We start from the raw sequence: 25,694 nt of genomic DNA, 5'->3' as shown, positions 1-25,694 counted from the left end.
TACTATACAATAACAATGGGTATAACTTCTTAACTTCTCCCTCCCCAAGTTTGGAGCTGTCCTCAGCGACCAAAAACTGATAAGACCCAAAATACAAAAACTGTTTAAAAACAATATAAAATAATACTCAACTAAGTTATCAATACATACTAATACAAAAGTGTGAGAAAAAATTTTCAAGTAGGAGTTTCGGTTGGGAGGTACGGTCCGCCTAAGTTACAAGCTATTTGTTTCTTATCAGGAATATTTCGATTACAAAATTTCAATGAGATTTTACATTTGTAATAAATAACTGAAATTATTATCAACAGCACAAAAATTCCAATTGGGATAAGAATATAATGAAGTAGGTAATTGCTTTCAGCTGTAAAATCCTCTATAATTTCTAGTTGTTCTATATTTAGATTAGCTTTATGGATCAAGTCGAAAGATAGATTTGTATATAGTGTTCTCGCAGGTTGTTCTGAGGGTAAGGATACAATGTTTTCCCAATAAACGTATGGTTCTAAAAAATTAAACAGCTTTTCTGATTCTTCAAGGTTCAGTAATTGAGTCTTCCTTGGATAAATTGTAATGTTTTGATTTTGTTTACTTATAGTGCAAGTAGTAATATTATACATTAAATATTTATTTATGACTTGAATGTATCTTATAAAAGGTTGAGCCTCACTTATAACCAAAGATTTACAATCATGAAGGTCCTTATCGTCTAAAAGTTGACTTATACACTTATTAACTATTCTAGACATATTCTTACAATAATAATTATTTCTTATTAGTAAACAATCTCCTGTAAACAATGAGTTATCTTTTCGAATTATGAAGGACGGATGTTCAACAATTGTTCGCAACTCTTTTCCTTTTACGACTGGGTAAGATAGGAGAAAAATGTCTCATAGGCATGAGAATACAAAGGCAATTGTATAAAATAAGTAATGAAATCATCTTTCACATGACAATGTGCAGACCCTAGCTGCCACAAAATTTCGGGTTCATCAGAAATGAGAGACAATTTAGCCGAATGAATTAATAAAGACAATTCGTTTCTAGACAGAATACTTGAATGGATTATGTTTAGTCGACAAAATTCTAAGCTCACCATAATATCGTCTATTTTATTTTTTATGAGAGTCAATGTGTTGAATAAGAAAGAATGTTGTTGAGTTAGCTCTATTGAAGTGAATTGAGTGGTGATTGAATTAAAATAATTTTTCAGCTTGACATTGTTGGCATGAATGACATCAATCCCATTGTTAAATTTGTGTATCAAGTTTCTATTGATTGACAATTGATTTTCGATATTATGCTCTAAATGATATTCATTTGCTTGCACTTTCTCTAAAATTTTGTCATATTTCGCTTTGTCGTCAGAGTCCATATTTCCTGTAATCCAGCCTATTGCGGAACCAAGTCCGTTTATGAGACCTCTCTTAATTCTAAGATTATTTATATGAATATGATCAAATTTTAACTTAATATCATCTAAATACAAACGTAAAATATTACAACGATTCTTATCACTATCCTTAGCTCTTAATTAAAAGGTTTACAGAGTCTTCAATATGTGTTAGTTCAACATGTAGTCGTGTAATGTTTATGTTGTGCATGTATGTGTATGTGCCATTTATAATGAAGGAGTTCTGTACTCGAACTGGTGTAATGCCAGATGATTTGGTCAAGTCCGTTACTTTATACGACATTGCTGGGACCAGCAGCAGGAGAATGAGGATCATCTTGTTCTGAAACAAATTTATATTTTTAATAACTATTTTCCGTGGTCGTTTCATCCTATTGGGATGGATTTTGAATGGTCGTTTTTGAATTGCTCTGGAATTTGTAGCAACATTTTGTTGTTTATCATATTGTACTTGGAAGAATTTTGGCTTGTTCTTTTTATTGAAGGTTGTTTTAATAAACGGGGCTTCGGGGATTTCGACGTCTGTTTCCCTATTCTTATTCAATAATTCTATCCTAGTTTGTTTTTCCATCTCTACCTTATCTTTTACCAATCTATGTATAAGCTGTAACCTATCATGATACTCTTTTGTACGCTCTTCAGTGATAAGTTGTTCTGTAGTGTCATTCAGAAAAGAATTCTCAGAGATGCCGAATGTTATTTCCATTGGTGTCATTTTTAAGGTGGAATTGAGTGTGTTATTGAACGCAATCACGGCCGTTTTCATGTTGGTTTCAGTGGTATTATTTCTATTTTGAAGTTGGATAGAATTTAAAAGTTCAATTAGAGTGGACTGAGTTCTTTCAATTAACCCTTGCGAGTCTGGATGACCAGGGGTAACATAATAAGGTTCGACTTCATAAAGTTTTAGAAAATCACGTAAACCAGCGTTGTCAAATTCTCTGCCGTTGTCCATCTGTACGATCTTGGGGGTTGGATAGAGAGAAAAATAGTCGAAGAGATGGTTTTTTAGGCTCGATTTGATTAAGACACGTGAGGGGGTAGACTACGAGTCGTTTGGAGAAACAGTCGATGATTGATAAAAATTTACGTTTGTCATACTGAAAGGCATCAAGTTGCAGTTTTTCAAAGGGCTTTGTAGGAGTAGGGAATACTTTGTATTCTGCACGAATGGGACGACGTTCGTACTTAGTCTTTAAACATATTGGGCATTTGTTTATGAAGTTAGTAATATCACGCATCATTGAAGGCCAATAGTACCGTCGTCGAATGTGTGAGTAACTCTCTGAAATTCCTCTATGATAGGTTTTTCCAGTATGATAATTGGAAACTACTTCTTTTTGTTCGTCGGGATCAGTAATGTCAAGATTAACTTTTTTATACCGCTTAATCTTAACTGAGTTGAAACTTTCCTTAATGACTTTAGCAAAGTTGTTAAACATTGATTCGTACTGATTACTCAATAAACCATCTTTTGAACAATATACACCATACGTGGTATTCGGTTTCAGGTATTCTAAACAAAATTTGTTTATGTGTTCGAAATCTAAGGGGTCTTGAAAACAGAGAAGGAGTCTGTTCTTATCAAAAATTTTCTGAAGGGTAGGTGTTTTGTTTCCGCGTTCAATAAGTATCTGATTATGTTCAACGTTCAATATTTTATTATCGTCTACTATCTGAATTTGTTCATTTGAACTGTCTGCTGAATGAATTGTCACAAGGCTGTGTAGCATTCAATTGACAAATCAAATTTTCTAATAGTAAACCTGTAACACCATCTAGCTTATACTTAGTGATTACATTTGTACGTTTTTCATTAAGTCTGTTCAAAAATTCAATAGGATGTTCCCTTTGATAGGATTTCATCACAGTCAACTCAGCAATGAGTTCAGGTACAGATCTGTTATCAGCAAAATTTTGTTTCAGTGATTTTATCAAGACTTTTATTGAAGAACAACTGTTGTTGAATGCTACTGCTTCGGCTGGTCCTTCAAGTTTGCACATAGCAGCTTTGAAAAGAATCCAGTGATTAGCTTCTTTTTCTTGAATGTTATCAGCACAGTAGCCGATAGAAAGGTCTTCGCAAGTAGATATGAATTGATGTAACTTGTGAGAAGTACCATCGTAATGAGGTATGTATCTCAAGAGTTCATGTGGAATAGGTTTAGTGATTGTTGCCATTTTTGAAATATCTGAAGTTGAAGATAAGACTGGATGCAGTTTTGAGGGTTTGATGAAGTTCTTTTGTTTGGTACTCACAACTGGTTTGGAGAGCGTACTTGGATCGTCCTGGTCCTCGTCCGTGGATGAATCCGTGTCGCTTGGTTCTCTGTTGGTTAGGGGCCGCCAGGTGTTGTTTCTCTCTGCCAGGATGGAAGGCTGTGCACTTGGTTCCAGAGTGATGAGGGTAGGCCGCAGATGAGGAGTTACACTTGCGTTTTGGATTCGAGACAGTTGGTCGCGAAAAAAAGTTAATTGAACTTTACCGAAACGTCTGCGGTCCCGTTTGTTCGGGCGCCAGTTAAGTAAACGGAACACGTGACATCCTTTTTAAAAAGATTTATTCAAGAAACAAACCGGCATAGTGACTGCCCAAAATACAGAAATGAGACAAAGAATCTTAATTACTAGAGCTTATATACTATTCTAAGTGCTGTATCAGCTACTATACAATAACAATGGGTATAACTCAAGACACATAAAAGCCATATGTATCAAAGATATGTATTATTCAATAAGCTTCCTCTTAGAATAAGAAATTTGCATGTGAAACGCTTTAAGACAGTAATTAATAATCGGCTTAAAAAAATCCATTTTATAATATTAACGAATTCATGGACTGTGATACTAGTACCCTTATTGTAACTTGAATACCTATATTATAATTTCTTTTCATGTTTTATATGATATATGTTTGACTATGTATCATGTTAATTGACGAAACCTATTGCATCTATGTTTGTTTAATAGCGAATAAAGATTCTTATTCTTGTTCTATTCTATAAATTCCTTAATTGTATAAAAGGCTTTCCTTTTCAGCCATGTCTAAAACTATTCTGAATTTATTTAGAGGGACAGTGTGGGAGCTGGGGTGTAATTTATTAAAAAGGTTGAGACTCAGATGAAGATGGCTATTGTGTGTCTTTGGATAGTCTATTAAAGAGTATATCAATTTGTTTTTATGCTTCTTGAGTTGTGTGAATGTATAAGGAGTCGTTGGAGTAGAGTTGAGAGATTTTCTTCAACATAAATTAGGCTATTTAGGATGTATAGTCCTTGGGCTGTATTGATATTTCATTCAATAAAGTGTTGTCTACACGAGTCCATCTGACGAGGGCGAAGCATGCATCGGATAGCTTTCTTTTCAAACTTCAGCACCCGTTCAGCATCAGATGCATTCCCCCATAGAAGATTACCATATTGTAAATGAGAGCGGAAAAAGGAAAAATATGAGAGAAGCATCAGTTTATATTGCTTATTGATTATTTTAACTTGAAAAGCAGATAGGTTGTACGGGCAAGTTTCCAGCATAGTATTTCAATATGTTTAACTTATGATCCAAATTGATTATTTTGCTCTGTTCTGTAGGTCCTTACATTTTGTGAGTACATTTTGTTTTCTTCATTTTGAACACAAATAAATGAATCTAACAAGGATGTTGATCAAGATCTCCATGATCAATTCATACCTTTATAATTTATTTTGGTTTTTGAGGTATAATATATTATTTTTAATCTTGAAAAATAACTGTGTTACAGAAACTGTTTGTAGTTCCAAGCACCGCTGAGCAGAGTCAAATACCTTATGCTCGAGTCAATCATAACAAATACATGGTGACCGAAAAATCGACGCTAATTGGTAAGTTCTTTCATTATTTTATAAGTTGTATTCAAAGATTTCTCAAAACTGGTGGATAATTATTGGTAGATACTTTATTTCTACACTATCGTACACAGTCGATCTTTCTTTTAATCAATTACAGTAGTTTCTCAATAATTCAATGGTTTTTTTAAATTTCGGATGATGCCCACATGGGCTTTCAGCATGCACGTGGGTAATGAAAAGTGCGTGGGTGATTTGATGAGATAATCAAACGTCCATGCCTACCGGCTGGATTCGAACCCACGGCCATGTAGCGCTAGCAAACTAAAGGGAGCAACACCTTAGTCGTCGTCTTGGCTACCTGGTCGGCAAATACGATAAATTGAAAATATATATATTCAAGGTATTGAGATCAGTTTCTCTGCTACCTATAATCAATTCAATTATCTATAGCAAGCATCTTTAAAGTCATTCTTAATCTCAAGCCTCAAGTATTGAATTACATAATATTTTTCGACTTTTGCAGTTTAAATATAATTGAAATTAGTGGATAACTTGATTAACTCTGCCTATTAGAAACAAAAAATCTTTACTATCAGTTTTAAATTAATTGCATTGGAATCATACTCTCACTGTATTAGTATCATCAATATTATACGAATATTGATGTTGATTAAAAATACGTTTTGTATTGTCAAGTGAAATGGAATTTTGAGATTGGAAATTCTCGGTGATATTTAAAACTACCAAATGTCTATGTTCACTCATCACGAATTTGTATATTGATTTCGAATGAGTATTTTTTCAGAATGGCTTATTTTGAATATTAATGACACTTCCATTCTTATCTATCCAATTTTTTTTTACAGCAATCATAATTATTGTAGGAAAAGTCTTCAATGATCAAAATAATGGCTCATAAGATTGGTTTGATTTTTGAAATTATCTTACTAACAAAAAAAACTGAAAAAGCGACCGTTCTGTCTGTGTACTTGTACTGTAAATGAACTGCCTCAAATTAAATGTGCTAAACGAAGAAGCTTCTAAATTCAATCTCAATTATATCCACATTATTCTTGATAAACCCAAATGGTAGATTACAATCCATTTGTCTATTGTATAGAAATGAATAATATTTAATGATATTAAAGAATAAGTACATGAACCAGGCAATGATTTGCAAGGTGTCAATTTGCAGGTACATCGAACTGGTCAGGTGACTACTTCCTTTGGACAGGGGGAATCAGCATCGTGACCGAGGGCTCCTCAGAGCTGCGTGACGAACTGGAGGAGGTGTTCCTGAGGGACTGGAACTCTGAGTTCGCTTACGACCTTCCCAGATAACTAAAGGCCGAACTCTATTGGTACTACTCTGGCTGGTACTTGTAGTTAATCGCCTACTCATGCATTTTGAGGTTGCTTTAAGACAGATTCGGAAAGTGTTTTGATCCGGTGACTTTGTGAGTAAACTTTTATTCATCTTTACAATTAAAGTCATTTAAATATATTTATCGTGAACCGGTGTTATGTTAACAGCTTAGTTGCTATTAACAACTAACCTTGGTGATTAATGTAATGTATGAGTATTCCCAACCACGCTATTTAATGTTGGTTGGTGCTATTTTTATTATTAATCCTGGTGATTTCTGTAGTTTACGAATATTCAAAACTTCTATATTAATTTATTGTTAGTTGGTGGTATTTTTACACAGCTAACTTTGATGAATGCTGTAATTTAAGATATTTTTAGTTATTGTATTGACATTAATATGTTATTCTTCTAGGTATTGTAATTTGGTGTCATTTTTACTACTTGTCATGATAATTATTATAATATTTTCTTAAAATTACTGATTATAAACTTTATTAAGGCTGTGCAAAGGCTAAAAGAAACTTTCTATTGGTTACATTTTACAAGTTTTACTTTCCTTGCCCTATTACCATGGGTAATGTGTGTGTGTATGAGTGTATGTGCGTCTGTGTACACGATATCTCATCTCCCCAATTAACGGTATGACTTGAAATTTAGAACTTAAGGTCCTTACAATATAAGGACCGACACGAACAATTTTGATCAAATTCAATTCAAGAAGGCGGATAAAATGGCGAAAATGTTGTCAAAAACAGGGTTTTTTGCGGTTTTCTCGAAAACGACTCCAACGATTTTGATCAAATTTATACCTAAAATAGTCATTGATAAGCTCTATCAACTGCCACAAGTCTCATATCTGTAAAAATTCCAGGAGCTCTGCCCCATCTATGCAAAGTTTGATTTAAGATTCCCAATTATCAGGCTTCAGATACTTATTGAACAAAAAACTCCAAGTGGAAAAGATTAAGCATGAAAATCTCTACAATTAATGTTTAGTAGCATTTTCACCTAAAATTTAAAATAAGCTCGAAATTCGAGAAAAAGTTATTATTTCAATTTGCAACTGTTGATTCTATTGAATCATTCACTATGAAGAGATAGCAGACTTCGTGTGTCTCCAGCGTTATTGTCCTGTCACCAGCTGGCTTGGATCTTTGAATAGTAGACTTGAGATGCGCGTGAACACTAGCGTCATGTGATATATTTTCATAACGGCAAGGAAAGTTGTGTGAGTGCGCCACACCAGATTTTTTCGATTTGAATAAAATCAAGCTATCAAACTGAAAAAGTTTTCTCAGGAAAAAATTTTTTCTCTGATCATTACTTTTCGATGATATGAGAGCGATATATGTGCGCATAAAGTTAAACTTTTGGGACAGGTCATTTCAAATTTGGTAAGAAATAAATCCATGAAATTTTGAGGATAAATTCTCCATTGTAGTTTTGATTGAATAAAACAAAAATTTTCTGAAAATATAAATGTTTGAAAAAGTTATTCAATTTACCAAAAATTACCCAGCTAAAAGTTATTTTTAGTGAATTGAATAACTTTCTCAAAAATTGAAATTTTCAGAAAATCAATTGTTTTAATCAATCAACAATACCATGATGAATTTATCCTCAGAAGTTCAAGGATTCATCTCTTGCAGAATTTGAAATGACCTGTCCCAAACATTTAAATTTTATGCACTCATATCTCAAAAAGTAATGATCGGAGAAATTTTTTCCTGAGAAACTTTTCATCTTGATAGCTTGATAGTATACAAATCGAAAAGCTTTGAAAAATTTCACCAGTAGAAAGTTTTATTTCTTTGCCTTTGCACAGACTTTAATGTTAAGTGTCATATGGGTACTGAATGTAACTCAATTAATACTCGCCTTAATAATTTTAATTTTATTGTATTTAATATTATTAATCGTGTTTGAACGAAATGTGATATTTTGACAATCTAATGGTCGAACTTTTTTTTAATTTGGAATAATAATAAAAAGTTGACATAGGAATTATCTATCTTAGATTTGTTCTTAGTAATAAATAATTGGATTTTGAAAGAGGATACTTGATTTATTTTCAAATTTATAATAAAAATTATTATTCTGTGAATTTGACTAATTTTGAATAGAAAGCTATTATATTTAAATTATTCTTGTCTCGGTGTTTTTATCTTGTTCTCAGAAGATGAGCATTAAATTGAAAGTAGAGTTTTCTTGAGTCTTGGTCTAATAATGTTTCATGTGATCTGCCTTGTATTCTTTGTACTGTAGTGGGCTTTCATATTAGTATTTGTAGTAAACGACATTATTTATATATTTTTCCAAAAAAAATTATTCATACAATTGTATTTCTTGCTCAAATTGCTCAACAATATGACATTATGTTATTTTTCTTTATCTTTATTATGCTATCATTCAATATTTGGCATAACATTATGATTATTCTAAGCAACATTGATACATTGAACCAAGGTAGATAGAAAACAGATTGATATATCTACTTTACTTTGTACTGTTTAACCTGAAACTTTATACTATTCCCTTAGAATCGTCTTAGTTTGATCTAAGAATTAGAATTATGAGAATATAGTTTCCACTCTAAAACCGTGTAATATGATTTGTTAAATTTAAATTTGAACCAAAAAGTAGAGTAATATCTAGCAACATGGATCTGTTAACTCGTTACTATAAAAAAAGTCTTCAATGAATGATAAAACCTGAAATTAATATTGTGTTTCACACCAGGTTCCATTAACAATGAGGAACAATTCAAGTGGCTACTGAAAGTAGAGTTACTTTTTTTTTTAAATATCTTCAATCCATAATACAGGCATTGGATTTTTTATTATATCAATACTTTCTTGTAATTTTTAATTTATGTTTGTTTCTTAATTAGTTGAGAAATTTAGGGTCAGTATGTGCCATATAAAACTGGACTATCATTAATCATGGTAATTGAAGTCCCAGATAATGATCCCAATCTCCCATATAAGTAAAGAAAATAAAATTGTTATTTTCTATTATACTTTTTAAATTCATTTGTATTTGATTGAGTGGCTTTAGTTTTAGATTATTAGTATTATCATCATATATTTTGTAATAATCAGTTATTATAGTAGCACAACAATTTTCATGAGTTTGTGTCTCATTGAGTATATTCTGGTCTCGTATTCTAAGTGCCGGTTGCACAAAAGTCGGTTAAATTTTAATCGTGATTAATTCCACGAGAACTAATCAGAGAAGCCGTCTTTTCAAAAAAGCCTTCTCTGATTGGTTCTCGTGAAATTAATCACGGTTTAGATTTAACCGGCTTTTGTGCAACCGGGTCTAAGTAAGTTTGCTTTAGATTTTTTTATTGCGGGTGATGCGGTCATGAAGGAGGATGAAAAGCTCATAGAAAGAGATTTATACTTGTGCGTGGGTAATGGGAAGTGCAAGGGTGATTTGATGAGATGATCAAACGTCCATGTCTACCAGCGGGATTCGAACCCACGACCAGGTAGCGCTAGCAGACTAAAGGGTTGCACTAGTTGTCTCGGTTATCCTGGCCAGATAGATTCAAGACTATTTTCAAATTTTATTCCTAATTCATTTGATGAATAGAAAACGAATATTTCAGATAGAAAACTAAATAATAAGTGTGTGTTCTTTAATGCATTTACACATTAAAATGTGTCCTCCGTTTCAACTGAAATATGTAATAAACTAAATTTAGTAATTTCATATGTTCGCAGCTCAATTTTGATTGAATATGAATTAATGTGATAAATATTCCGCTATGCAATGTTGTTGAACATTTCTGGTAGCTCATCTCTTTTGTTATTCTCTTCAAATAAACCATCATTTCAACTCTATACGAGTAATTTAATGGTGTCAAAAGCAATATGCGCATCCGATGATTTGATGTAGTTTAAAATTGGGGCTCTTCTTAATAGCTTTGCTCAACTACCTCACTGTGCAGGTTGCGAACCATTCGATGAAAATTTGTCAAAATCAATTGTTGCTCAAAACATTCATGATTTCTTCTCAGCAGTAAGTACCTATTCCAGTTTTTTCCAATATTGATTAATACAGTGTCGATAGTCTCAGCGCTCATTTTTTAAATTAGCATTTCTAGACCTGTGCTTAGTCTAGAAATGTTCTTTATCCTTTATTATTGAATAATGATAAATTAATTTGACTCATCCGAGCACTCGCTATACTCAAAAGTTTCCAGATTTTTACTTGCCTAATTCTCTCACCATCACTCATATAGACCTCATTTTATTCTTAATTCTCAGAGCCATGGAGGTTTCTTAGAAAGTACAAGGGCAGTGCTTGTAGAAGCATCTATTAATTCCCAATATGAAGCTTGTATGATCAGTTATGCCCCTAAAGGACGGTCCCCTATCTCTATTCATGCTATGATTTCGATTCTTCGCTTCTATTGTACCGCTATTTTCGATTAACAATTATTATACAATTACATAATTATATGAATGCCAGTACATTAGAATAGTAAAAGAGGAATTCGGATCGAAAAATTGAATACTATGCATTGAAATTTTCATTGTGGATGATGCCCACATGTGCGTTTAGCTTGTGCTTGGGCAATTTGATGAGATGATCAAACGTCCATGTCTACCTGCGTGATTCGAACCCACGACCAGGTAGAGCGCTTGCAGATTGAAGTGTGCAACGCCTACTTATTCATGACTTCACTGATTCTTGCCAGGGTTAGTTTTACATCAACACTCACCCTACAGATTGAAAAATCTCTCATCTTCCAATATTATGATTTTATCAAATCATATATATTATTGTACCAGTAATTAGTTGAACATTTACAAGAGAAGGTTTGGCACAATTCGCTATTAATAGGTATGAGAAACCAATAATACTGCTGATAGGCTCAGAGCCTAGCAAATCTTGGTTACAGTGGAACCTCGATATAATACATCTCATTGTAACGTTCTAAAATAATGTACTATCACGAGTCTGTACTAAATCGGGGTATACTATATATCTAGGTTGAATGTGAGTAATTTGTACTATGTAGGGGTCCGAAAATCCAAAATGTATGATGACGGGATTGATTCGCGGGAAATGGACTAAGTACGGTAGGGGTTTTGTATACTATTAAGGAATTGAAGGGTTCTGCACACTTAAAATGTACTACCAAGGAGTTTATTGATTTCTTTCTGAAACGGCAAAATGTATAACGGGGAATTTACTATAATGGGGTGTACTATATCAAGTTTTCACTGTAGTCACCTACACTGTGTTTACTATTTGATTATTACAATGATATAATCAATATACTATTGCAACAGATTCAATCATATATTTGGTATCCCTCCCTAATCATTTAGAATCATACTCATTTCATAAAAATGCTCAATAGTGTGAAAAATGTTGTATCCTATTATACCATTTAGCCTACCAGCTTTTATACAGTATATGAAGTTTTTGTTTTCTAACCCTTCAACGTCATCTAATACTCATCTAATTGAACATCCGTCACAAGCGTAGCACAAGATGAGTAAATACGGCTGTTTATTTGCGAACCAACAAAGCTTAACGTTCAATACAATAATTATCTCTGTTGATTTCGATCACCGTTATTGGGTTTTATCATCAGAAGAGTGATCAAATTGACAATAAAATACCGATGTGACTGGATCCACATGAACAACTGTGTAATCGAAATAGACTGACATAATATTGTCCTTGCCCCTAAATCATGTAGTCGTCTTCATCCTGGAAAAGCATACAATATTCAATCATTTCATGTAACAAAATTCGGCTAAAAATTAAGTGAGGTGATTTCTAGCTAATTTAATATAATTATTATAATTAATCGGCTTTGATATTATTTCTTTCATAAGAATTCCCCTCATACAGTATCACCTTTGTCAATGTCAGTGAATAATTCTATACTGAACCTTGAATAATAATTATATTAACCGGTAATCGAGTTCCCTATAAAGAACAACACGCCAGCATATGTATTGGGCTTAGGTTATGAGGTGAGTGATAACTGGTGTATGAATTAACGAAAACTAATGACTGACAAAGCCTACAGTCATAGGAGCGATCCGAACCTTCAGGGAGTAATTCTTGGAACACTTAATTGAAAAGTAGCAGTGTTAGTCTGAGGACATTCATACGTGAAGTGGAGTAGAGTATCCAGTAAAGTATTTTCTAATAATATTGATCAATAAAAATTTTAGTCAGCAGCTTCATATCTCATTTATGAATTCAATACATTTATTACACAAAATTAATTTAATTGAATAAAAAAAATTGTAAATGTATTTTCACTTTAACAGAATTCTCACCTATCTTCTCTTAGTAATAGTCATTCATAATCAATTATCTTTCGAATGAACACTTATCACAATGAATTTGAGATGAGAGTCAAAAAATAAAGGAGTTGCTACAAACTACAATGCAGACTACCGACTATGTTCTCATCCACTATTTGGAGTTTCAATTATTTTTATAAATTATTTTATCAAGTTATTTTTATTGAAAAATGGTGAACAATTCATCATATATATTATCTCATCCTCTCTTTAACCATCGAGGAATACATTATATAATCAACATTGAGATGATCATGATCACAATGAAACATTTTTTTTAGATTTCCAAGAGACTTGTTTAGTTTCCGGCTTACAAGGCTCTCCTCAGTCATTTTTCTTGTGCCATTATTTTGCAACGCAACGATCGTTTTCCCAGACTATGGCAAACCTGATTCAGCTACTCTACTATCCTGTCAGGAGAGCTGCAGGTAAAATCTGATATCATCAATATATGATTTATAATAAGATATTGATTGATTATAATTAGATATTATAAGATTGTGCTCTACTTATAAAATAATTCTTTTGGAAATCATATTAATCAGTAAAATCACATTAAATCATAGTAAAGTATATAAAACTGAATTAAAGTAAACGTAATGAACATTATGATTAACAAAAACTATAGCATATAAAAACATTAAGTACCATTTTATTTCAAACTTTAAACTTTTATGTTTTAAATAAAAGGGTACTTCATGTTTTTCTATTAATTTTAATAAAGTAGCCCATACAAGTGAAGAAATATTATTAATATGATAATATATCATATATTATATATCATATATTATATATCATATATTATATCATATATTATATATCATATATTATATATCATATATCATATATTTTTTTGAGAATCAATAAATTTGAATTTGAATATTATGAGCATAATGAACATAATTGATGTGGGTTTTGGTTTATCAATAAATCTCTGAATTTTTATCAATAAAAATTGCTTTTCAGTTCAAAATAAAATTCAGTTTCTCAATCCATCTATCTATCCATCCGTCAATTGACAATCAATAATCCAATTTTGCATATGTTACACTTTCAGTTTTTCAATTGTTGAATCGATACCTATAGGAATGGATTATCCGGTTGGATCAACTCTGCACAACTCAACATTCTCAGTTTGGCAGGAATTGATTAGAGATGCGACAAAAACTATAGAAATTGCTTCGTTTTATTGGACTTTGAGATCGTTTTTGCCTCGAGTGGATCAGTTTATTCACGGAGCAGATCAAGTAATGATTTATTACAATATTATCATATTTTCAGTACCTGTAGCATTACTTATATTATAGAATTTGAGTCTAGAGAGAATGAATGCATAAAAATATCCATTCATGCTTATTTTTATCTCTCAGGAGGTATTCTTTTCCCATTCGTTAGATCATATCTTATTTCAAAAACTAGAAAGGTATTTTTATTGAAAAATGGTGAACAATTTATCATCCTAACTACTAATGACTATTAAAATTGATGAATAACTCTAATATTATTATACTAGCTAACAAAAAATAATTAGAATAACTTACTAACAAGTAACTAACAATTAAATTCGTGCTTTCCAGCAGGTTAATTCCTAAATTTTTGCAGCTTGTAATCTTAACGAAATTATAAATAATAATTTATAAAATACTTCATCAATTAGATTGCCTCCTTATCACTGAACTACTTGTTTAGTGGAATAAATATTCAATTTATAATAAGTTTTATATCCATTTATTATATTTTTCACTAATTTTCATACTAGTTCTCACATGCATATAAGATTGATATTATTTGAATTATTTGACAATCATTTTGTTTCTAATTTATTATTCTTTTCTATTGTTCACATTCATATTATTGGGTATCCAACTAAATACCCTATTCAACAATTCAACTATTACTATTGATGTTTTTCCAAATTATTCACAGGGAGAACAAATATTCAACAGCCTTGTTGAAGCTGGTATAGACAGAAAACTGACTTTGAAAATAGTTCAAGATCCTCCTGCCAAAACACGACCTAACAATGATACTGCTGATCTTAAAGCCATGGGTGCTGCCGAGGTATGTTTATGAAGCGATCATAATTTTTTAAAATTTAGAATTCAAATACTTTTTGTAAAAAATGTCACTCACATAATTGTGGCAACATGTTTCGTGCTGGTCACAATCATCATTGTCAAGCTCAGGGATTCAGAATGCGTACACTGTCTGTGGGGCTGAAAATATGCATTGCGAACAGTACGAATCATGTTGCCACAATTATAATGTGACTATAGTCTCATTATTTCTCACAAAATAGTATTCGACTCTAAATTATATTAATGATTGAAAAAAGGAATCAACAGAAAACTATTTTTTACACAAATTATTTATTTATCATTTACAATCAACTTAAGGACAAAGAAACAGACTACAGTCCAAAACATTTAATTTTGAATTTAGAAAGATTAAGATCAAAATTGATAACAAAATTCCTTCAACTTGGCACTCAAAACTGTAAAATAAATATTAATTTGAAATATTTTGTTCCGAAAATTGAAAGAATCTTCTCCACTAGAAGCACAGGTGTTATAATAATAATTCATAAATTTTGTAAGTTTTATAAACCTTTTATTCATTTTCATCCTTAACCATGAAGACCCGTAAAGTGTATAATAATAAATAATCAATAGCCTACTAATATAGCTTGTAGAAGAAAAATTTTATTGAAATATTTTCTCTTCTTCACCATTTCCAAATGAATCAATAAATATTCAATTTGCATTTTCATTGCACATCTCTTTGCAGGTGAGAAATGTATACTTCAGAAAACTGTTTGGGTCTGGAATCCTCCATACAAAATTATGGCTGGTAGATCGGAAGTCAGCTTATATTGGCAGTGCAAATCTGGATTGGCGTTCACTTACCCAAGTTAAAGAAATTGGAATCTACATTAAAGACTGTCCATGCTTGGCGGAAGATATTGGAAAAATATTTGATGTGAGTCACTATTCATCTTCAGATTATCCTTTATTATGTTAAATCACAGATTCCTGTCTGTAGTTGAATTTATGTTGAGTAGAAGTTTTTATTGTTTGCTTTTATACTATTTTCGAAAAAATATTAATATGATTGTTGCTCAATCATTGGAAGTACCAAATTTTATCCATAACAATCAATGTTCACATGACCACCTATATAATTGAATTGAGTTTATATCGTCAAAATTATACATGATTGTAATTTTTTTAAGGAGCACAATAAGGCATACAACACAAACTAACTACAGTTGTAAAAACTCAGTCATACAGACTTGGGTCTTTGTATTCTGGCATCAAGGTCCTTTAGTTCGTAAGTTGTCCGCTCTCACGCTAGTTGTTTGTTAGTGCTAGCTTGTTGTACACACACTTTGCCTACTTCTAATTTTGTATATTTCAGATGTGATTTTCTGATGTATTTTATTCGTTTCATTGTTCTAGTAATTTATATAGCAGTTTTCGCCATATTCTGCAAATATTCAAGCCATTTTTGCATTGGTTCTGTGTCATTTTTATTTCCAATACTTTGATCTCCCATTATTAGCTTGGTCGATGCTCACTTCCGGTCTACTCTCGTTTTCCAGTCAAGTTGCAGAAAATCAGAAAATCACATCTGAAATATACGAAATTAGAAGTAGGCAAAGTGTGTGTACAACAAGCTAGCACTAACAAACAACTAGCGTGAGAGCGGACAACTTATGAACTAAAGGAGCTTGACGCCAGAATACAAAGACCAAAGTTTGTATGACTGAGTTTTTACAACAGTATAAAATAAAACTCAAGGTATTATGACATTTAGAGTAATACAGTAGTGATAAATCTTATCATTTTTATAAGAAATAATAAAGATTGATATAGATAAATTGTTTTAGGCTGTATAGTTAACATCTGAGTAAAATTGCAGTACTTAGCAAAGATTCTGTACCCAATCAATGAAATTATAATTGCCCACATACCGGTAGGCCTATCAAGCCTTTTGGTGGGTCAATGAAAATATAAATATACATTATACAATGTATAAATATAATGTCTGTAGCAAAGTCTAAATTTAGCACACCACTCTTCAAAAGATATTTATTTAATCAGCTATTCATTCCAAATTCTATCAATACTATGAAGTTACAACATAATTACAATATTTTCCTCCTATTGCATGACTGTAATTGTCATTTATTACATCTAGCACCTCCCCTTCACCCCACGGGCTTTAGAGAACTCGTCCATAACTATTGATTTTGAAATCTGCAAATTTTTCAGCTGATTCGTTAATAATCACTGTCAGTATTCCTTATAAATAACATAAACGCTTCCCATTCAACCAAATCTAGCAGTTTGAAGTTGTTGATCAAAATTAATTGCAATATTATTAAATTTCACTTCTCATCACATATATAGGCATTTATTTACCCATGTAAGGAGCTATTCAATAGTTTTATGCATATTTGCTGTGCACTGTAAACTTTCATGCTAAATAATTGACTGATTTTAGGTTTTGAAGCGAAAAGATTGTGTGTAATGCAATGCAGTTCGGTATGAATCAAGAAGTTAATCAGAATGTTCAATGTTTAGGTGTATTGGATGCTTGGCGAACCCAACGCCAAACGTCCGGACAAATGGCCTTCACACTTGGAAACAAATATCAATGAGGATACGCCTTTGCCAGTCAAAATTGATAATTCGGATGCTGGTGTCTTCGTTACTGTGAGTAAATATGTATCAGTCCAACCATTTCTTGGCAGTGCTTTCACATTGGATATCCATAAGCCCAATCATTTCTTGTATTAATAATTCTCAATCATTTCTTGATACTTTTACCACTTTCTTTTTCTTATTGCGGATGATACCCACATGAGCTTTTAGCTTGTGCATGAGTAATGGAAAGAGCGTGGGTGATTTGATGAGATAATCAAACGTCCATGCCCAAATTCAGTATTCGAACCCACGGCCAGGTAGCTCTAGCAGACTGGAGGATCTGACACCTTAGTCACCTGTGCTATCCTGGCCGGCTACTTGGAAAACATATATTTGTAAATCAAATATTATATCAAATTTTTAAAATATGTGGGTGATCATCTATCTATTAGGAAATTATAAACGGTGAACAACATTGTAGGCTAAAAGACTATCTATCTATTAGGAAATTATAAACGGTGAACAACATTGTAGGCTAAAAGACTATCATTACGGTATGTTCACTCTAAAATCTATTGAAACTGATAAGGTTCATTACTGAACTAAGGTTTATTAATAACATTAATCTTATTTGTAAATTTTTATAATGTGTAATTTTTGATATTTGCTTTAAAGTGTCAGCATATAGCAATCCTCATGAATAATATCAATACTTCCCCATTTAACCAATGCTGATAGTGAATGGAATCTCACTATAGCTACTGATTTTTTTTGGTGGACATTCCCCAAGTCAATGTTTTGATGAGATTGGTGTAATTTGAAATTTTCTCTTTCCAGAGTTCACCATCATTACTATGTCCAGAAGGTCGCACTACAGATTTACTCGGTGTTACAAAGATTATCAGCGAAGCAAGAAAATATATCTACATATCTGTGATGGATTATTATCCTCTGATCATATTCTCAAAGAAACACGAGTAAGAGTTCGTTGCTCTCTCACCTTGTTAGTCAATTATTCTAAGCCATGTATTTTATCCAAGCTATTAGTGTACGGGCTATACAGAGTGGGGCAGAGCCGATTGACGAGTTTGGAAGGGTTAAGTAATGAACCGTTCAACTTGGAAAAAATTCTTCAAGGCTGTGCAAAGGCTAAAAATAAACTTTTTGCTGGTGATATTTTTCAAAGTTTTTCGATTTGTATATCATCAAGCTATCAAAATGAAAAAGTTTTCTCAGGAAAACATTTTTTCCGATCATTACTTTTTGAGATATGAGCGCCTTAAGTTTAAATTTTTGGGACAGAACATTTCAAATCCGGTAAGAGATAAATCCATGAGATTCAGAGAATAGATTCTTTATGGTAATGTTGATCTAGTAAAACAGAAACTTCCTAAAAATATCAATTTTTGAAAAAGTTATTCAATTTACTAAAAATGACCAGAAATAACTTCTATTTGAGTTATTTTTGGTCATTTTTAGTAATACAGAAACTTCCTAAAAATATCAATTTTTGAAAAAGTTTTTTTTAAAAGTGAGTTTTTAGTAAATTGAATAACTTTCTCGAAAATTAATATTTTCATGAAATTTTTGTTTTACTAGATCAACATTACCAGAAAGATTCTATCCTCTGAATCTCATGGATTTATCTCTTACCGAATTTGAAATGCTCTGTCCCAAAAATTTAAACTCAAGGAGCTCATATCTCAAGAAGTAATGATCGGAAAAAGATGTTTTCCTGAGAAAACTTTTTCATTTTGATAGATTGATATATACAAATCGAAAAACTTTGAAAAATATCACCAGTAGAAAGTTTATTTTTAGCCTTTGCACAGCCTTAATGGGTTTAATTCAGTTTGAAATGTTGTTTTTATTATCATATTTTGAAAATCACATCAGTTAAATGACGGCCATCAGCAGCAATCCACTGATGTAGCGTAGTTTTATTTTAAAACGTATCTTGGTACACTGCGATTGGTAAGGCCTGGATCTTTTCTTTGATTCGATCCATTAGTTCTTCCAAGGTGTGAGAGCGATCTTTAAAAACTTTATTTTTGATGTAACCCTATAGAAAAAATCGCATATGCTTTGATCGGGTGAGCGTACTGGCCACCTCAAGTCCACCCTTAGTGAGATAAGCCGCCCTGGGAACATTTGTCTCAACACTTTCATTGAAATGTGCCCTGTCTGGGCTGTAGCTTCATCCTTCTAAAACCATATTTCTCCCAAGTCATGTTCCTCAGCAAGTTCTTCTAATTTAGGGCGCAAAACGTTTGTAACATTGTCACATAACGCTGAGAGGTGACATTGACGGTGGTGTTGCCATTCTCAAAGAGCTATGGCCAGCACGCTCACCCCATTCAAGCATATGCGATCTTTTTCTATGGGGTTACCTCAAAAATAAAGTTTTAAACATCGCCCACACACCTTGAAGGAACTAAAGAAGCTAGTCAGAGAGGAGATCCAAGTCTTACTAATCGCAGTGTGCCAAAATGTGTTTTAAAACTTCAAAAATACGCTACATCAGTGTATTGCTGCTGATGGCCGACATTTAACTGATGTAGTTTTGAAAAAATTGACAATAAAACTACTTTTCAAACTGAATTGAACTCATTAAAGAACTGTTTTCTAAGTAGAACGGTTCATTACTTATAACCCTTCCAAACTCGTCAATCGGTTCTGCCCCAACCTGTATTTATCGATATAATATTCCCAATGATTATTGTGAATCCTTGATTCATACATGATACAAGAATTATGAGAACTTGAAGACCATTAACATAAATCACATATACACGAGATGATTAAATATTATTAAATGTATAAACATTTTATAGTTTTGTAATGTTTATTCATATTATTTACTGATTCTCAAAACCAAATAATATTTTCTATTTATCATCAATAATATTTTACAGTAGCAAAAGTCTTGAGGGTATACCACTATTATTAATATTCTTTCTTTTAATTAGTTGCTACAAATCATGTACAGTACACCTATAAGAAATATTTATGATTCTATGTTTATAGCTGAATGTTTCTCACTAATATGAAATATGAACATATTGCAGTTAAATATTGTTTATTATAAACAATTAAATAAATTTAATATATATATATATATATATATGATATATTATATATTTTATATATATATATATATTTTATATATATATATATATATATATATATATATATATATATATATATATATATATCAACCGGGTACATCCGATAAGCAGTTTCACTTACTTGCTGACGTTTTGCCATTATAACAAATGACATCCTCGGAGCGTAGTTTTAGCTACACTGACACCTGCGTGTGTTTGGAAGTTCTTCCACGTGGTCAGAGGGAGTACCTCCTTCCCTCTCCTTCCTCCACGTGTTCAGCCTGGCGCTGCTGGGTGAATAGAATTCCCGGAGAAGTGTCTGGCTTTTGTGCTGTGTTGAGAATGATTTTCCAAAGGGAAGAGATATTTGTACTGTCATCTCTTTTGTTAAGGCTCCCTTGTTTCTCTATTTCTAGGGCCTCTTGTACAATCCTAACCCGAAAATCTTGAATGTTGGCTATTTGTTTTGAATTCTTAAAATTTATTTTGTGACCTGTGTTTTTTTCATGGTTGTAAAGGGCTGAAGTGGATTGTTTGTTTTTTATGTTCAATTTGTGTTCCTCTATCCTGGCTGATATTCTTCTATTTGTTTGACCTACATACATCTTGTCACAATGCAGGCAGGGAATACTATAGGCGCCCTGATTTTCTAGTTCTAATCTCTGAAAGGGTTTCTTTAGAAGTTTCGAAATAGTTTGGAGAGGTTTGTAGACTGGTTTGATTTTATGTTTTTTTCAGTATTCTTCCAATACGGTCGGTAGTACCCCTGATGTATGGAAGAAGGACGATTTTTTCAAATGCTTTCTCTTCCTTGAGTTTTTCTTCGGGGATTGGAGGTGTCAGTCGTTTTTTCAATGATTTTTCGATTATTCTATTATTGTAGCCATTACCCTTCAATATGGGATTTGGTTGTCTTGATCTCCTCTTCTTTGTTTTTTTCGTCCGTGAGATGAAGATATCGAAAGATTAGACTATTGACTACAGAGAAGGAGTGTGCGGGGTGATGATGAGATAGTGCATTCAGGTATCTATTTGTATGGGTTGGTTTTCGTTATACAGAGTGTTCCAGACTGCCATTTTTGTTTCTGGTGATTAGTAATAATATTTAGTTATTAGTATTTCAATAGATGACATGATTATTTCAAGTGAAACTAATAACTTTTTTGTAGGTTACTTTATGTTTCTAAGCTAATAACACCAAATATTAAACAAACTTTGCAAGCAAAGGGTAGTGGATTTTCAGTTGAAACTTTACTAACATGGCTTTACAGTTTACATGTAACCTCACAAAAAACTTTTTCTTTTAAAATTTTGCAACCAGATTTTGCTAGGTTAGGCTATGCCTATGGCATTTATTAAATAGGTATTGTGGCTTCCAAATATTTTTCTGCTGTTATTTGTAAACTCATAATACTTTCCCAAATCAGTTAAACTATTTTAATAATCTCAATCTTGATATTTCTGGTCATTTTTCAAACAAATCAATGTTGTATATTCTGTTCCAGGCCCTCCAGACAACACAGATGATGACCAAGATTTTAATCCTGATGTAGATGGAAATGTGTCGACTTCATCTGCTTCTGAGCCTCAAACCCCAGGTGCAAGATCAAGAAAGCGGCTACGAAAAGAAAAACTCTGGAAGAAAAATAAAGCAAAGTCTTTACGTGATTCAGGAAAAGAGTATGTTGGATTTAAAAAGGTGTTGAATCGAGCTAAGTGCGTACAGGCATATGACCACAGTTGCAGATATGAATGTATATCTTTCACTGAAGAGGACAGAGAATCTATTTTTAAAAATTATTGGTCATTGAAATCTTGGAACTTACAAAGTGCGTTTATCAATGGATGCATGGAAAAATGTATACCAAAACGTAAACAGGGGGACGCAGCAAAAAACAAAAATGTCAGTGTAGTGTTAAAGCTTAAGAACAAAAGGGTTTGTGATATGTTTTTTTATAAAAACACTGGACATTAGTGTGAAACGTTATGATAATGTTTTAAAAGCTAGGAATGAAACAGGTGTTCCTCATGCAGACATGAGGGGAAAACATACTCCAAACAACAAGATATCTGATGATACCATAAAGGTGGTGAGAAAACACATTGAGTCCTTTCCCAATTATTCCAGTTATTATTCTAGATTGAAAAACCCTAATAAAAAGTACCTCTCTAATTAACTCTCTATTCATAAGATGCATGAGCTCTATCTGCAATACTGCAAAGAAGAAAATATTGAAAATCCAGTTAAGGAGAGCTACTATAGACATATCTTTACTACATGTTACAATTTTAGTTTTAAGAAGCCTCAGTCAGATACTTGTAATACCTGTGACATTCTCCAAAATAAGATTGATAATGGCCAAAACCAAAACATTGTTGATGATGCTAAGACTAAAAAAGAGTTTCAAATGCTTAAAGCAGAAAAGGCTAGGGTAGCAAGAGAAGAAGCTAAAAATCTTGCAAAAGAGAACTCATTGACAACAAAAGCTATATGCTTTGATTTAGAAAAAACTCTCCCAACTCTACTCCTTACATGTTCGAAGTTATATTACATGAGACAACTTTGGACATACAACCTTGATATTCATGATCTAGGCAATGGCATTGCATCAATGTTTATGTGGCATGAGGGAGAACGATCGAGCGGATCACAAGAAATTAGATCATGCCTGTTGAAGTTCACAGAACAACTTCACCCTAACATTACTCATCACATTGCATTTAGTGACAATTGTGGCGGCCAAAACAAAAGCAGGTTTATTATCAAATTTTGGATATACATTGTACAAAATACCAACATCAAAACCGTTGATCACAAATTCCTGATTTCTGGCCACTCATTCATGGAGTGTGATCAGGATTTTGGGATTATTGAGAATGCCATAAAGAAACAGCGTTATGTCATGGTCCCTGAGGATTGGGTGAATGTGGTAGCTGGCTCCAGCCGCAAATTCCAAGTAGTGAGAATGTCTCAAGATGATTTTAAATCAGTGTAACCCATGAATGACATTGTTATTGATAAGATCCCCGGAATAAGTAAGTTTCAATAGATACGACTCCAAAAATCTGAGCCATTCAAACTCTATTACAAAGAGTCATTGAATGAAGACTTGGAATTTCTCACTAAGAGCATGATACTACAAAAAAAGGAAGACCAAGTGCCACCTTTGGACTCAAGCCGTTGTACAATGAGGCAGTCAAAATTGCTCCTCCAAAATACAGAAATCTTCAGGAGCTTTTAGTATTTGTGCCGCCCATTCACCATCAGTTCTACAAGGACCTAAAAACAAGGCAGCCAACAAGTAGACACAGTGATGAAAATGAAGAACCAGATGAAGATGACTTGGACAGAGTGTGGGACTCTGATTAATCTCTTAAGTATCTGTATTTTCCATTATTTTTTAAATATTTTTTGACTTAATTAAAGTTCAATCTCTTGTATCTGTATTTCTTTTTATAAAAAAGAAAGCTATATATAATAATTATACTATATATAATTTATAATTTTAATTTATATATATATATATATATATATATATAAATGAATAAATTAAAACAGGAGACACGATATAAATAGATTGAAAACACTTGAAAACTTACATTAGAAATGGGGGGAAATTTCGGAGACTGAGTCTCCTTCCTCAACCGAGCAGACTGCAGTTTTGAATCCTTCCAGGTTGGATTCAAAACTGCAGTCTGCTCGGTTGAGAAAGGAGACTCAGTCACCAAAAATTTCCCCCCATTTCTAATGTAAGTTTTTAAGTGTTTTCAATCTATTTATATCGTGTCATTGAGACTTTGATAGGAGATCATAATGCCATAACCCTAACTCTTTGTTCTAATAATATTTATCGACATAACAATATTGTACAAGAAAGAACGTTTATTGATTATGAAAGTCTGAGAAATCTATTAATGTGTCATGATTGGAGCGATGTTTTGTACCACAATGACATTGATTATAAATTTAATAATTTTTTGAAAAATTTGCACACTTATATTAATGAGTCAAGATCAATCAAGGTGATTCAGGGTGGAAATACAGGCTTGCATAAGCTTAAACCCTGGATTACCGATGGTTTATGTGTGGCTATACATTCTAGAGATAGGCTGGTCAAAAAAGTAAAAAATAATCCAAATAACATGCGAATGAAGTCATCTTTAAAATCTTTTTCTCAAAGAATATCAAATCTTGGATTAAGTCTGAAAAATATAAGTAGTACTCATCAATAAATGAGTTGCCTTCTCGGCAGAAGCGGTCTGTATTGAATAAGCTATGTGGTAGTTCCAGTAAAAAAACGAGAACGGTTGAGTACAAAATTGATCATGATAATACTGTTATAACTGAACATTTCGACTTAGCCAATCTGTTCAATTCTTTTTTTGTTAATGTTCCTAAAGAGGTAACTGCTTTAATTACTAATCCTTGCAATCAAGCTACTCAAGAATATAATGATTTTTTCCATTCAACCACTTGTCGTGATTCCATCTACTTTGAACCAGTAACCTATGAGGAAGTTAAATGCCACATACAGAATCTGAAAGAGGGAAAAGCTTCAGGTGACGATGTAGTTTCCTCGAAACTTCTAAAAGCTATCGCCACTTCTGTGATTCCGATACTTGTGGATATCTTTAACTGCAGCATCTCCAGTGGGAGATTTCCAACTAAGATGAAACTGGCCAAAGTGATTCCAGTTTTTAAAAATGGTTCCAGGTCAAAATTGAACAATTACAGGCCCATCTCATTGGTATCAGTTTTTTCCAAGATTTTAGAGAAAATAGTGAAGAAAAGGGTCATAAATTTCTTGAATTCTCACATTTTTTCTATTGTCGACAATTTGGTTTCCGTGAAGGAATGAGCACAGAAATGGCACTTGATAATTTTATGTCTTCTATTTATAAGAGTCTTAATTCAAGGGTTACTCCTTTTTATCTGGTCTTTTCCTGGATATTAGAAAGGCCTTTGACACAGTAAACCACTCTGTG

General features: G+C 32.5%; 2 protein-coding genes across 9 annotated transcripts in view; both read left to right on the top strand.

The window, feature by feature from the left end:
- Positions 1-9,741, top strand: part of LOC111062648 (5'-3' exonuclease PLD3) — a 111,503-nt gene extending 101,762 nt beyond the window's left edge. For both annotated transcript variants that reach the window (XM_039434444.1, XM_039434445.1), the window contains exons 10-11: positions 5,176-5,275; positions 6,438-9,741. In XM_039434444.1, the coding sequence (XP_039290378.1) occupies positions 5,176-5,275; positions 6,438-6,583 (246 nt within the window). In that variant the 3' untranslated portion in view covers positions 6,584-9,741. The remainder of the gene's footprint in view (positions 1-5,175; positions 5,276-6,437) is intronic.
- The window catches only part of LOC111063699 (5'-3' exonuclease PLD3-like), a 36,611-nt gene continuing 17,393 nt past the window's right edge, over positions 6,477-25,694 (top strand). The window contains exons 1-7 of one of the 7 annotated variants that reach the window (XM_039434452.1): positions 6,477-6,699; positions 13,234-13,380; positions 14,010-14,199; positions 14,879-15,013; positions 15,740-15,931; positions 17,539-17,670; positions 18,439-18,578. In XM_039434452.1, the coding sequence (XP_039290386.1) occupies positions 14,041-14,199; positions 14,879-15,013; positions 15,740-15,931; positions 17,539-17,670; positions 18,439-18,578 (758 nt within the window). In that variant the 5' untranslated portion in view covers positions 6,477-6,699; positions 13,234-13,380; positions 14,010-14,040. The other 6 variants (XM_039434449.1, XM_039434448.1, XM_039434446.1 and 3 more) reach the window with 6 other exon arrangements.

This window comes from Nilaparvata lugens, chromosome 8 (assembly GCF_014356525.2).
Source record: "Nilaparvata lugens isolate BPH chromosome 8, ASM1435652v1, whole genome shotgun sequence".
Taxonomy (NCBI): domain Eukaryota; kingdom Metazoa; phylum Arthropoda; class Insecta; order Hemiptera; family Delphacidae; genus Nilaparvata; species Nilaparvata lugens.
Note: the sequence above shows the minus strand (reverse complement) of the source record. Positions and strands in the feature narration are given on the sequence as shown.